This window comes from Petromyzon marinus, chromosome 52 (assembly GCF_048934315.1).
Source record: "Petromyzon marinus isolate PM22_M1 ecotype Great Lakes invasive population chromosome 52, UKy_Petmar_22M1.pri1.0, whole genome shotgun sequence".
Taxonomy (NCBI): Eukaryota; Metazoa; Chordata; class Hyperoartia; order Petromyzontiformes; family Petromyzontidae; genus Petromyzon; species Petromyzon marinus.
Window position 1 is genome coordinate 3,189,477 of NC_133718.1, and position 12,022 is coordinate 3,201,498.

Here is a 12,022-nt window from a genome sequence, read left to right on the forward strand (position 1 = left end):
TGCGTGTAACGGGTTGCTATAAATGGGGGGTTTGTGTGGCCGGCAGGACAGGGAAGCACAGCAGCAGAATCCTCTGTTGTTACGTCTGTGCTGGAGTCTCTCCGGTCCCTGCCTTGGGGATAAATCATTCCGTGCCTGATCGTTAGATTGCTGACGACAATCACGATAGCTCCACGTGCCGGGAGCCGCTTCTTCTTCTTCTTGCCGAACGACATGCGGCGCAACCTCGAACGCGGGCCGCGGTGAGCGTTGGGGATGTTTGTCCGCGCCGCGTCCGTCCTGCTCTTCACCCCGTGTGGGGGTGATGGTTTCCGCGCACGTGTGCAGGTTTCCTGGCGTGCCCGAGGGAATTCACGAGAACGAGGGATTCCGTTTCCACTTCGAGGTTTACGAGGCGGTGGACGCCGGGGCCGATGCGTGAGTCGCCCAGCTGCCGCGACGACGTCACCGTTGCCTGTACCGGCAAGAGGCCACGGGCTCATCTCGTCGCCTTTTTGTCACCGGGTTGCGGTTGACGCGTGGCGATGAAAGGCCATCGTTAACACCGCCATAACGGGAAACAACACGCACGCACAGTCGAGTTAACCGACCCGTTACAATGTACAACGACGCGACTCCGGATCCACAACTACGAAGGAGACGTCACGGCGATACCCTCCGCTGCTCCTGACGCCGATTATCTGGCTTGACCACCTCGGTGTGAAACCGTGGTTGTTGTTGCTCCGCGTCTACATCAGCAGCCGTACGAAAGAAGAAGAACTGTCGATTGTCCGTGCGCCAGCTTTTGTGCAGGTTATCCCGGTGGCGGAGTAATCGAGGGGGCGAGGTTCATTTTGCTCGTTGCTCCTAACTCGTCGAGGGTTGGTGACTCGGTGCTCACGCGATCGTAAACGGGGCCGGCCAAGTAAGACGATGACTTCAATAAGCTATACAACCGATTACGTGTTCTAGGAAAACGATCCTCAACGTCCTTTTTAAGATTTACAGTTGATTTTTGGGTTGGATCACTGCGTGAGTGAAATGTGCGTCGTGAACCCTCCTCCACCCAACGCAGCCAATTAATAAAGACGCCGCGTGACCAAACGTGCCAACTTATTTATGCTTTGGCAGCACCTCCAAGTGGTGTTGGAGAGAAATCTCACAAGATTTAACAATTGGGTGCGCAGGTTTCACAGACAGTCATGTCTAGCATCACCAGGCAGTTCTGGCCAGAATTATGAATCATGATAAAGCCTACGCGTTATATTTACACAATTGTTACCTAACTCACGAATGTATTGCATCATCTTCACTTCTGTTTTATCTGAGTCACCGCTACTTTACCACAGAATCGGCAGTTGACCGTATCGTAGTAGACAGAAGACCTTCTTCTGAGCTATAATAAATAAGCTTTAAAGACTTGCAACAATTCTGTAACCTATGGCAGTGCATTGTTGGTAAATGTCGCATAATGAATGGGGCAGCTGTTCCATCCATGGGTGAATGTTGCCATGACTCATGCAGCTGTCACCGTACTGCAGCTGCCTTCTCTGATAGATTACCAACACCCACGATTCGTCACTAAGTGATGGTGACGTCACCACGGCGCCTGTGCCAGGCCAGGTGCACTTTGAGGCCACGTGAAGTGTCGAAGGCTCGCTGGCAGGAGGTCACGGGATAGACCCAGGTACTGTGGGTTGGCTGACTGAGATGACGACTGGCAGATGCACCACCTGTGTCCCCCAACTGTGCCATTTTAGCCACCCGGCGCTCCCGCTCCTCTGCCCTCCGTTGTTGTTGGAGGGCGACTGCCTCCAAATGACCAGGAGCAGCGTCCTTCACGAGCCTCCTCCACGATAGATCGTAATAGATTGCACTGCCCTTCGCACCCTCATGGACGCTGCCGCGGGCAGGGTGACGGTCGGCGCACTGGACTTGCAACCTGCAGGGGTCGCCCCATTAGATGTTCCCGTGGCCGCAATCAAAGCATGAAACAACGGGGGACAAGTTTCTTAAACGCAACCCCCCAACCGCCTCTGTTCAGCCAGCAGTATAAAATGGGTTCGCCACTCCGTAGACGATCGACAGGACAAATGAATGGATCCGCTGTGTCCCGTTCATTATGCAACGTAAAAAAATGTCGCTTGCCAGCATGGAAGGGGAGGCCAAGCTACCCGCTACGATGGCTTCTCCAGAGCTCCATGTCGCAGAGGCTCTTCTGCCTGCAGTGGCATGGGCAGGAAATTGCAGCGCTGCACCCTTATCTGTACACCCTCCAGAGGACAAGCAACGGTTCGCCGCCGGCTCTTTTGATGTGCAGTCGTGCCACGGGGCAGCAGCGGCCTTCGATCACGTGCTGTGCTTGCCACGCTGGCTTGGTTTGCAGAATAAAAAAAAATCGTCTTAATTGTGCATTTCCCGAAAGCTCGGTGGCCTGCTAAATGATGTTTTGTCACAGGGCAGTGTGAATAATGAAGGCGGTGAGCTTCGCGTCGGTCATTTGTGATTGTACGGCACTGTCAATGGCGGTCACTGAATTCGCTTGCATTGTTTTGTTGTTTATTTGTTTGACCAATGGCAGGTGGTACACTATCGAGGCAGTACAGCCAGTCCAATCTACATTCCACCCCCCTCCCCGCTTTAGACCGGCTTCGTGTGTGGCTGTTGATGAGAGAAACCGGGTAGAGAGGCATGGTGAATACGGGTCACTTCCGCGGTAACGGAATGACGCGAGCAATCCAGGCGCATTTGACGCGGCAGTGGAATGGGATTGTTTTTTTACGTTATGCACGTGCATAAGAGCTGATCATTGTGTTACATGTTTGCAATTATCAGGTTTCCTGTGTCCCACGCTTCTAATTCCGTTAATGTGGGACCCTGGTAAAACAAATTGCTGTTAGGTAATGGGGACTGAGTTGTTATATGGCTAGCAGTGATGGTGGAGTTGAGTTGAACTAGTCTCGAATTCTAACTTCGACCCTTTAACATCATTAATCCACTGGTTCCAGTGAATGATATCTTCCTGACTTATAATCTTACAGCTTCGATCATTCTAGCACCATTTCCTCGACAACAGTGTTGATCCAACACACTTAACTAAAACGTGGCACTGACACCACTTTTCATGGGCAGTCATATAGCCTTAAACCAGTTAACTCTTGCAAGGTCACGCGAGTATGAGGATCACCTCTTTTTGATTTAAAGCTTTCGTGACTGCAGGGATTCATATTCTTGGTTCTTTCGGCAAAGTCACGTAGAAGGGAAACAAAATTTTAAAATATAAAAAATGAAATTCTCACGACGTTTCGACTGCAACACAAGCAATCATCATCAGGCGTGAAATCACAAGAAAATTTTGAAAAATAATTATTGTTGTGGTTTTCACACCTGATGATGATTGCTTGTGTTGTAGTCGAAACGTCGTGAGAATTTTATTGTTTTATATTATTATTTTATTGTTTCCCTTCTACGTGACTTTACCGAAATAACTAAGAATATAGGTGTTAAGATGTTAAAACACCAAACTGAAACCTTTTACAAGGAATCATGTCTGCATTAACCAGAATGCTTGTGGTCAGAATACAAACGGAGTATGTTTTTTGTTTTCATTCTGACCACAAGCATTGTGGTTAATTCAGACATGATTCCTTGTAAAATGTTTCAGTTTGGTGTTTTAACAAATTAACACCTTGATTTAAAGCTTTCGTGACTGCAGGGATTCATATTCTTGTTTCTTTCGGTAAAGTCACGTAGAAGGGAAACAATAAAATAATAAAAATATACATTTTCTTGCTGTGGTTTTCACAGCTGATGATGATTGCTTGTGTTGCAGTCGAAACGTGATAATTTTTTTGGTTTTATATTTGTATTCATTGTTTCCCTTCTACGTGACTTTACCTAAACAACCAAGAATATGTATCTTAACACCTGTTTTGTTGCCAGAAAACATGTGGAAACCCTATTAACATTGGAACGTTACTTTGCTGTGCCTGCCATGAGTATGTTGGTGGTGACGGTAACTCGGTGATGGTGGTACATACTAATATATTTTGGAATATTACGCGGGATGGTTATCAAATAAGTACATTTGCATGGTAGTGTCGCCTATCCAACTGTCGCATATCCGCCCTGACCAATGAATCGCTTGCGCCGACTGCGATGTTCACGGATACGACCTTTTTACATTCCTCGGCGAGCGAGTCGGATATGCGACATTGTGCTGTCCTGCCACTGATTCGTGGTGCAACATGATTTAACGGTGTGGTGATGTTTACTGCATTCGCTTTATTGGTTATCGCAATTAAAGTGATTTTGTCTAACGTGCACAAAGACCCTGAATAAACATTTAAGTGGCTTGCCTCGTTGGCACGAAAGATCTCGGGTGTGAATCTCCTTGCAAGGAGTGTGTTTTAGTTTGCAGCTTTTGTTTTAACTTTTAAATACATAAATAAAACACGCCAAAGAGTCGCTATTATTCACAGTCTCAACAGAAAAAAATGTACAGTTGTCCGATGTTTTGGGCAATGGCTCCTCTTCATTGCAGCTCGAGGAGCAGTATTGACTAATATCTAGCACTGGACTATCCACATTTAAACTACCCGTGGTTAAGTCGGGTTATCGCGTGTAACCACTGATGATGAAACCAAATATTTAACGATACTGCGTTGGGCAGTGCTGCCCGAGCACAAATAATACCACTCGTTCGACAGTAATGCGTTTTTGACAAACGCGTTGAGTTTAAAGTTGAAGTTGGTAGCTGGGTCACCAGGCGACTACACACAACAGCAATAGTTTTTTTGTAATTATACGGTATTTACACCGTCATTTGGATAAATTTGGCACTGGGAATTGAAACATTGATAGCCACGCTACGAATGTTTGTCAAAAAGAGGGGAGTCGTGGGAAAGTGCGTCCCCTGGTGGGTGGATACAAAAAATACAGTAAAACCTTGGATTGCGAGTAACTTGGTATGCGAGTGTTTTTGCAAGACGAGCAAAATTTTAAAATAAATATTAATTTGATAAACGAGCGAGGGTCTTGCAATACGAGTAGTGTACGTGTACGCTTATGTCTGCAGAGCGTCACGTGATCACAACTGATATACGAGTGCTTTGATACACGAGTGCGTTGGATTACAAACACGTTTCCGGAACGAATTATGCTCGCAATCCAAGGTTTCACTGTATAGTCATTCGAAAATGTGGATTTGAGATGGTGATTCGGGGACTCGCTGTTTTTGCCGATAGCAAAGCGTTCCCGAACGGACGCCTCTCGTCTCGTAATGCGACGCCGATGGCACAGAATAAAATTGGGGAAGGAGAGGCATCAACAGAACAATCAGCGGGGCGAATCTCCGAGGCAAATGCGCTTTTGACCGTTTTTTTTTTCATCTATCAAGTCGTGAATCTCCAAAGAGAGAAGATCGTTTTGTTTTTTGTCACAAGGCAGCTCGGATAGCCAATGGAACATTTCCACTTTGGTTTGTGTAACCGGCCACTCACTATACCTGAAAGCAATTTACAAAACGCGGCTAAAATTTGTTTGCGTCCAATCCAGTGCTGGATGTTGTATGCAGTCCCTCTCCCATAACCCGTCGCTCATTGGGGGGTTGTTTGACCATATTTAATCGCAATGGCTATTTTCCGTTAGGTGGATTTCACTCGACACTGATGTTTGCAGTGGCCCGGAATGGAAATTCGGGTCCGAGCACAGTGCACCAACCGTTCCATTGTTCAGTCGAGGTTTAACGATACGTAAATTCGGAGGGTACGGCGAATGGGAGGTGACCGCCCCGGGCCCCTTACTTTGGGGGGGCCCCGCGCTTTGACATTACGGTGTCAGATGGGGTACTTCCGGTTTAGTTTGGAGGCGTCGAGTGGACCCCGCACCCCTTCCACACCCAGGGACGACCCTGCATACATACATACATTCATCAATTAATATTGATTCGTAAGTTCACGGACGCGCATTAATTTGTGTCGGAATCAATGTGTTTCAACTCGTATGTGTAATGGGTTTACTGCTGACACTGGAGGCACTATACTCGTTGGTTCTTTCGGTAAAGTCACGTAGGTATAATATGTACAATATATATAAAATAAATTGAATCACGACGTTTCGATTGCAACATAAGCAATCATCATCAGGTGTGAGAACTACAGCAAGACATTTTGTTTGCTATAGTTCTGTGACGATTGCTTATGTTGCAATCGAAACGTGATTCAATTTATTTTATATTTTTAAAATATTTTATACCTACGTGACTTTACCGAAAGAACCAAAGAGTGGATCCCTGCAGTCACGAAAACTACAAATCTACTAGACGCACTATTTTTTATTTATTTTACCCTTGTAGCATTTTGCCCTTTTTTAACCGTGACAATTCACCGTCGAGATTCGTGGGACGAAATCTCGACGGCGCCACTCGCATCATGCGCTCGCCCACGTAAATACAGGACCTCGATGACGGGCGGTCATCTCAACGTGCCAAAATAAAGGGGCTCCACCAAAGGCGTTGTGAGTCTCGGCGAGATCCCACCTGGTTAAAGAAAGGGACATCGACCCATCCCGACATCGATCCGTCTGCTCGCAGCTAACCCACCGCGGGACGCATTTGGAGATGCGGCCCCCCCACGTGGTACAAGCCACGTCATTTGATTCCGTCCGTTCCAACCCTCAAATGGCTTTCATCTATTCTGTCCTTTGATAATATTTTTGGTGTTGTCAACCTGGCCTCGTCTCGCACTAATATAAGCCCACATGTTAATGACTTGCTGCTTTTTTTGTATGTGTACATTGTCGAGCGTATCCCTCTAGTGGCCACCCTCCCCGTTTCCTGCATACAATTATCTGCTTAAATAGACAAAATACGTCAGCACCGACATTACCATCACAATCACGGAACGGAGGTGTAAAATTACATATGTATTATTACTACCACCGCTGCCACGTATCCCGTGCCGTTCATCAGATAGTACGGTGTGTGGGGTTCATCCTTTGCTACGCGAGTGCCCATTTTTGCCTGCGCGAGTTCGCTTTTGAAATACGGTGGATGATGGCTCAACATCATCCACCGATGTTCTCGTCATACACGGGGGGGGGGGGTGCCGGGGGGTTGGGGGGGGGCTTAAATTAACTGAGTTATTATGCGTGCTGCATCTCGCTTCGGTGTTTTAGTTAATTTCGGAAACTGCCACCCTCCTTCGGTGTCCAAACTGTCACCGATATACTAAAAACTTTTGCCTCCCTACGGATTCTCTCTTCCAAGACATCTGGTTAACGTGGAATAGTCGACCAAATAAAATTAGTTTTTTTTATTGTACCAGGTAGGACCCACTGAGATATAAAAGTATTTTTCAGAAGTGACCTGGCCACAAATGATAGGCCAACGAAGTGGCTTATGGCGTGGAAATTATAGATGTTGATCCTAAATGTGGAGGGGAAACCCGGAGAACGCAGAGAAAAATCCACGAGTCCACGGGGAGAACATGCCAACTCCAAATATACAGCAGGCGTCAGGGTCAGGATCGAACCCACGACCTCCTGTATACCAGGCGAGGTAGTTAACATCTCGTCACTGCGGCGCCCTAATAAGAGAAGCAGCAAAGGAGGAACCCAGAACCACTGACTTTGACATGTCAATCCAAAGTACCCGTCAATATCAAGAATATTTACAGAGCTTGCATTTTTTTATTTGGGAATTTCAGAACGCGCCGTGCTAAACGCGTGCATCTCCCTCAGCGTGTCTCATAACGGCCAATGAACGTTACAAAAATGCGCAGCCCTGCAATTTACTGCACACGCCATCCCTGGCAAAAAATAATCTCAACCGGGAGATAACGTTGCAGAGAGCGCCTCTTAAGAGGGCACGTCGCCCAACGATTCCCCTTCCACGTTCGCCCTACTTCTTGTAAGAGGTGGGAGTACCCACACTTTACCCTTACCACACACGACCTGCCGATAGCGCGTGATTGGCTGTGGTGACCCCACGTCTACTGCTGGGTATGGAGGCGGCGTGGGGGGGGGTGATTGAGAAACTCTTTCCCCCGCTGTTTCAGCTACCGCACCGGGAGATGGAATCGAACCGGCAACATCTGGATTGAAACTCCAACTGTTACAACCACGGCACCGTCTGCATCTAGCATCTGTGGTCATGATGCATCATTTTTAAAACATTGGCAAAATAAACTATTTACCTGTTTTGTTTAACCGTGCAGCATAATTGTAGGTCACGATGACCCAAGGTGCCATCGTTTGCTCGAAAGGTCCGCTGCCGTTTCATTTGCATTTTCTAAGGGTATCATTAAATTGTTCTCCCCCATTATAATGAACACAGCCCGAGACTACCACGTGAGCATTGTGGTATCACACAGCCTTCGCCGACCCGCACTGACCAGCGTGGTGAAGTATGGTCGGAACAACCCTCGTGACCGCCGCAGTGAGGCCTTCATCCAGCAGTGGATTGACAAAACGCGGCCGTGCATGTGGCACAACACTCGCCACGTGCCACTCCCCCCCCCCCCCCGTCTCAAACGGACTTGCGCCAGTGGTGGAAATTCGACAGTCCTATGGCGGTGGCCAGACTATCCCCGGGATTCCTGACGTCTCAACGCACTGGCTTGCCGCGTGTGTCTGCGACGGATGTGGTGCTGTGCTGCTGTCCAGTATGGCATTCGGTCATTACCCCGCGCGCGGAATTCGGCACGATGTCCGACGTTCCGCTTGCACGTGCCGGGAGCTTCTCCAGGAAGTGATTTATTCATTGCCTGAAGAGAGAGAGAGAGAGAAAAAAAAAATCGGGAAACCGGCTGAACAGTTCAGAAACATATACCCGGTTAAATTCCTGAAAAAGCTCCCCAGCACGTGGGGCGAAACGTCGGACACATCACGCCGAACAACGAACGACATCGCGGAACAACCAAAAAACCCGCAGAGGAGAGAGCCACGCTGCTGCGTAGGTCCAGATCGACGATCTCTCCATCACGTCCCCGTCCCTCCGCGAGAACACACAACATCACCCAAGTAGTTCTGACGCAACCCATCAGCCGCACGGCCCCCTAATCTGAGCCGCGTTGAATCCACCACGTACGGACTCAACTCTGCCCCTGTTTTTGACACGCAGCGTCTCGTCAGCAGGGTTAGGCTCGCTGCAACGCTCAGGGCTGTTTGCCCAATCCACTCCAGCCTGCAGCCTGCAGCAGCAGCAGAAGCAGCCTTCCCACGCGCAGATTCCGGCTGTTATCGCGTGAACATAAATTAACGCACGTGCACATACGTTCATTTACGTGCACGTGCATGCACGTGCAGCCCCTTTACCACTCCGCTGATGCTTCAGGGCCTTCCCCGTGCTGTGTGATAATGATCTATATATAGAAAGCACATCTATATATATATCATGTCTATATCTAACAACGTGGATATTGTCTTCTGGTTCGCAAGGGCGATGTCTTCCGGTGAACGAGGCTCACCAAAGCTGTCGCTGATGTTTTTTTCAACACGAGAATTCTGATCTGCACTGAGCACGCAGCTCTGCGCAGTGCGCTCTTTAATTCTTTATTTAACTCGTATTGCGTGCGTGTCTGTGTGTGTCTGTGTGTGTGTAGGGTTTTTTTATATTTCGTCTTTAAATAGAAACCTGTCGCCCGCAGCTCCCCCCGCCCCCCATCTCGTCCTCCTCTATCCCCTTCTCTCAATCACTCCATCCCTCCCTCTCGCCATCCCTCTCATCGGCTCCCTCCCTTTCTCTCTCCCACCTCTCCATGTCTTCATCCGTCTCAATCCCTCCCTCTCTCAATTTCCCTCCCCCTCTCTTCACCTCTCCTCCATCCTCCCTCCTTCCCTCCTCCCCCCTATTTCCCAATCTCCCACCCACCCACCCTCCCTCCCTCTCCCCCTCTCTCCGCCGCTCTCACCTCTCCCTAAGCTCCCATCCTCATGAGTGCTGTGTGCGTTCACGTAAGAAGGGACCAGTGGTGACGAGAAGGAGCTGTGCAGAGGGAGGTCTGGGCACCACCACCAGCACTCGCAGCAGAAGCTTAAATCATCAGCAGCAGTAGGCAGCAGAAGCAGTAGCTTAAATCATCAGCAGCAAACAATTACATTAAATTCATAAACAGCGCACGACCGGTAGCAGCAAGTCATCAACGCTCAACAATAGCGACATTCATCAGCAGCAGCATTAATCATCATCACAAGCATCATTAGTAATAACAGCAGCAGCAGTGGAAGCATAATTCATCAGCAGCAACACCTAAATAGCAGCAGCAATCGCAAGCCAGCAAACAGCGTTATCGTCTGCAACAGCAACAGCGGCAACAATTACCCTCTGACTTAAGAGCAGCGAGACTTGGGCAACATCGTTCCAACCTGCAGCAGCCTGGCAATTGAAAGACCAGCAGTTCACACCGTCGCAGGTAAGCCACCAGCTGTACGCATCGGCAACAGCCAGAATTATTGCCACGAGTAAGAGATGCCAGGGGCAGGAATTTCGACCAACCAGAACCATCATCATCAGCAGCAGTGTTATTGAACAGCCGGTCACCGCCACCATCGTTATCAGTGACAGCGGCAGCAGAATTGAAGTGTCACATCACCACCACCACCACCGCCGCCGCCGTCATCATCAGCAGAATTGCACAGCAAGTAACCATCATCAGCCGGCACCAGCATATCACAACGGCAGCACTGTGAGCACAGCACCGGCAGCCGCACAGGAGCCACAAGAACCAGTCAGGGAACGACGCGAGCAAGGGCAAGACACAATCGTCGTCATCATCATCAGCAACAGCAGCAGCAGCAAGGGCTCTGCTGGTGCTGATCACGGAGAGTGGGGGCTCACAGCTGGCGTGCAGACTTCCAGGTGGGCAGGGTACGAGTTAAACTTGGAGTGTGGTCATGCGTGCCCCGCTGGCAGCCCGGTCGTGTTCTTGGGGAGACAAAGACGGCCGGTCGCGGCTGCTGGTTCTATCTTCTCATCGGCTAGCGGGCGGAGCTGGATTTTTCGGAATCGGTGCTCGATCACGGCAGCACTTTGTACAATTGTAGGGTCGAGTGAGGGAGCGATGCAATGCTATGCGGTACTCTTACATGCGGCAGTTTTATAATATTGGCTACCCGGGTTCGATTTCCAAGACGCGGTGAACGACATCAGTGGCGCGGGCTATCGTGCGATCCGAACATTGCGTGTTCCCGGGCCACCCCTAGGTCAACTCGGCCTTAAATACATACCGAGAGCGATGGGCAAATATCAGTAGAGGGAAAGGGGGGTGGGGTCGGGGGGGAGCTGTGCCGACCTCGATAGCCGCTCGCACACAGCGCCCGGCGCGAACAGCGGACGCTTCATCCCGGGCATCTGGGCGGCTGCGCCTCTGCGTGCCCGGCTGGGCGAGAATGCAACGTGGCGCGAGTTCGCGGTGCCCCTTTAACGAGAGCTCGCCGAACGCACAGAACTCGCCCAACGCGCGTTATTTAAGACAGCCGGACAATAATTTGTGGCGTGTGATTGGGGTGCTCGCGCGCGGCAATGAATCGCCTTGATTCGGAACGGGCGACGCCGCAGCTACCGCCGCTGCCGCCGCCGCCCCCAGTGAATCGCCGCCCAAGTTGATGCACCGAACGTTCGGAGCGGCGTTTCTGTTCCCGACGTTCCGTGTCGACTTCGGGGAATCGCCGACAATTGCCGTGCGATCTCGGCAGATCGCAGAAGCTAAGCAGGTGTTGTTATATTTTTTTGTTTTTAAACCTGGTTAGTCCTTAATATGAATGTGCGGTGGCTTGCCAGGTGTCGTATGCGTGGAGGCTGCTGTACGTGGCCAGGTGGTGCTGGATTGTCACCACCCCCTCGTTCCCATTTAGGGTTTTCTCCGGGGTTTCTCCGGTCTCCTGCCACGTTGTTGAAGCCACAACTCTCTCTCATCAATCCAGTTGGCCAAATATTCCCAACGTAGCTGGACCCGACCTGATCACGAGTCTTGAGACTCGGTGAGGCTTTTCTGGGCAAATAATCGGCCACGATCCGTATTTGTTATAAGCGCGAGTCTTACTA

At 49.7% G+C, this 12,022-nt stretch overlaps 2 protein-coding genes and 1 long non-coding RNA gene across 9 annotated transcripts in view; 2 read left to right on the forward strand and 1 right to left on the reverse strand.

Annotated features, from left to right (window-relative positions):
- The window catches only part of DHFR (dihydrofolate reductase), a 61,238-nt gene extending 56,886 nt beyond the window's left edge, over nucleotides 1-4,352 (forward strand). For all 4 annotated transcript variants that reach the window (XM_032973879.2, XM_032973877.2, XM_032973884.2 and 1 more), the window contains exon 7: nucleotides 328-4,352. In XM_032973879.2, coding sequence (XP_032829770.1) covers nucleotides 328-421 — 94 coding nt within the window. In that variant the 3' untranslated portion in view covers nucleotides 422-4,352. The remainder of the gene's footprint in view (nucleotides 1-327) is intronic.
- On the reverse strand, nucleotides 4,042-9,540 carry LOC116953574 (uncharacterized). Of its 2 annotated transcripts, none has more exons than XR_004404603.2 (3): nucleotides 9,295-9,540; nucleotides 8,663-8,744; nucleotides 4,042-5,890 (listed from the first exon to the last, which is right to left on the reverse strand). It is a non-coding gene; the product is annotated as an uncharacterized LOC116953574 (long non-coding RNA). The 2 variants fall into 2 exon arrangements; XR_004404602.2 differs by having other exon boundaries at nucleotides 9,447-9,534.
- Nucleotides 9,541-9,860: 320 nt separating this feature from the next.
- LOC116953536 (ankyrin repeat domain-containing protein 34C-like) overlaps nucleotides 9,861-12,022 on the forward strand; it is a 31,678-nt gene continuing 29,516 nt past the window's right edge. Inside the window, exon 1 of one of the 3 annotated variants that reach the window (XM_076075125.1) lies at nucleotides 9,861-10,846. The gene's annotated coding sequence lies outside the window, so the exon portion shown is untranslated. The remainder of the gene's footprint in view (nucleotides 10,847-12,022) is intronic. The other 2 variants (XM_076075127.1, XM_032973824.2) reach the window with 2 other exon arrangements.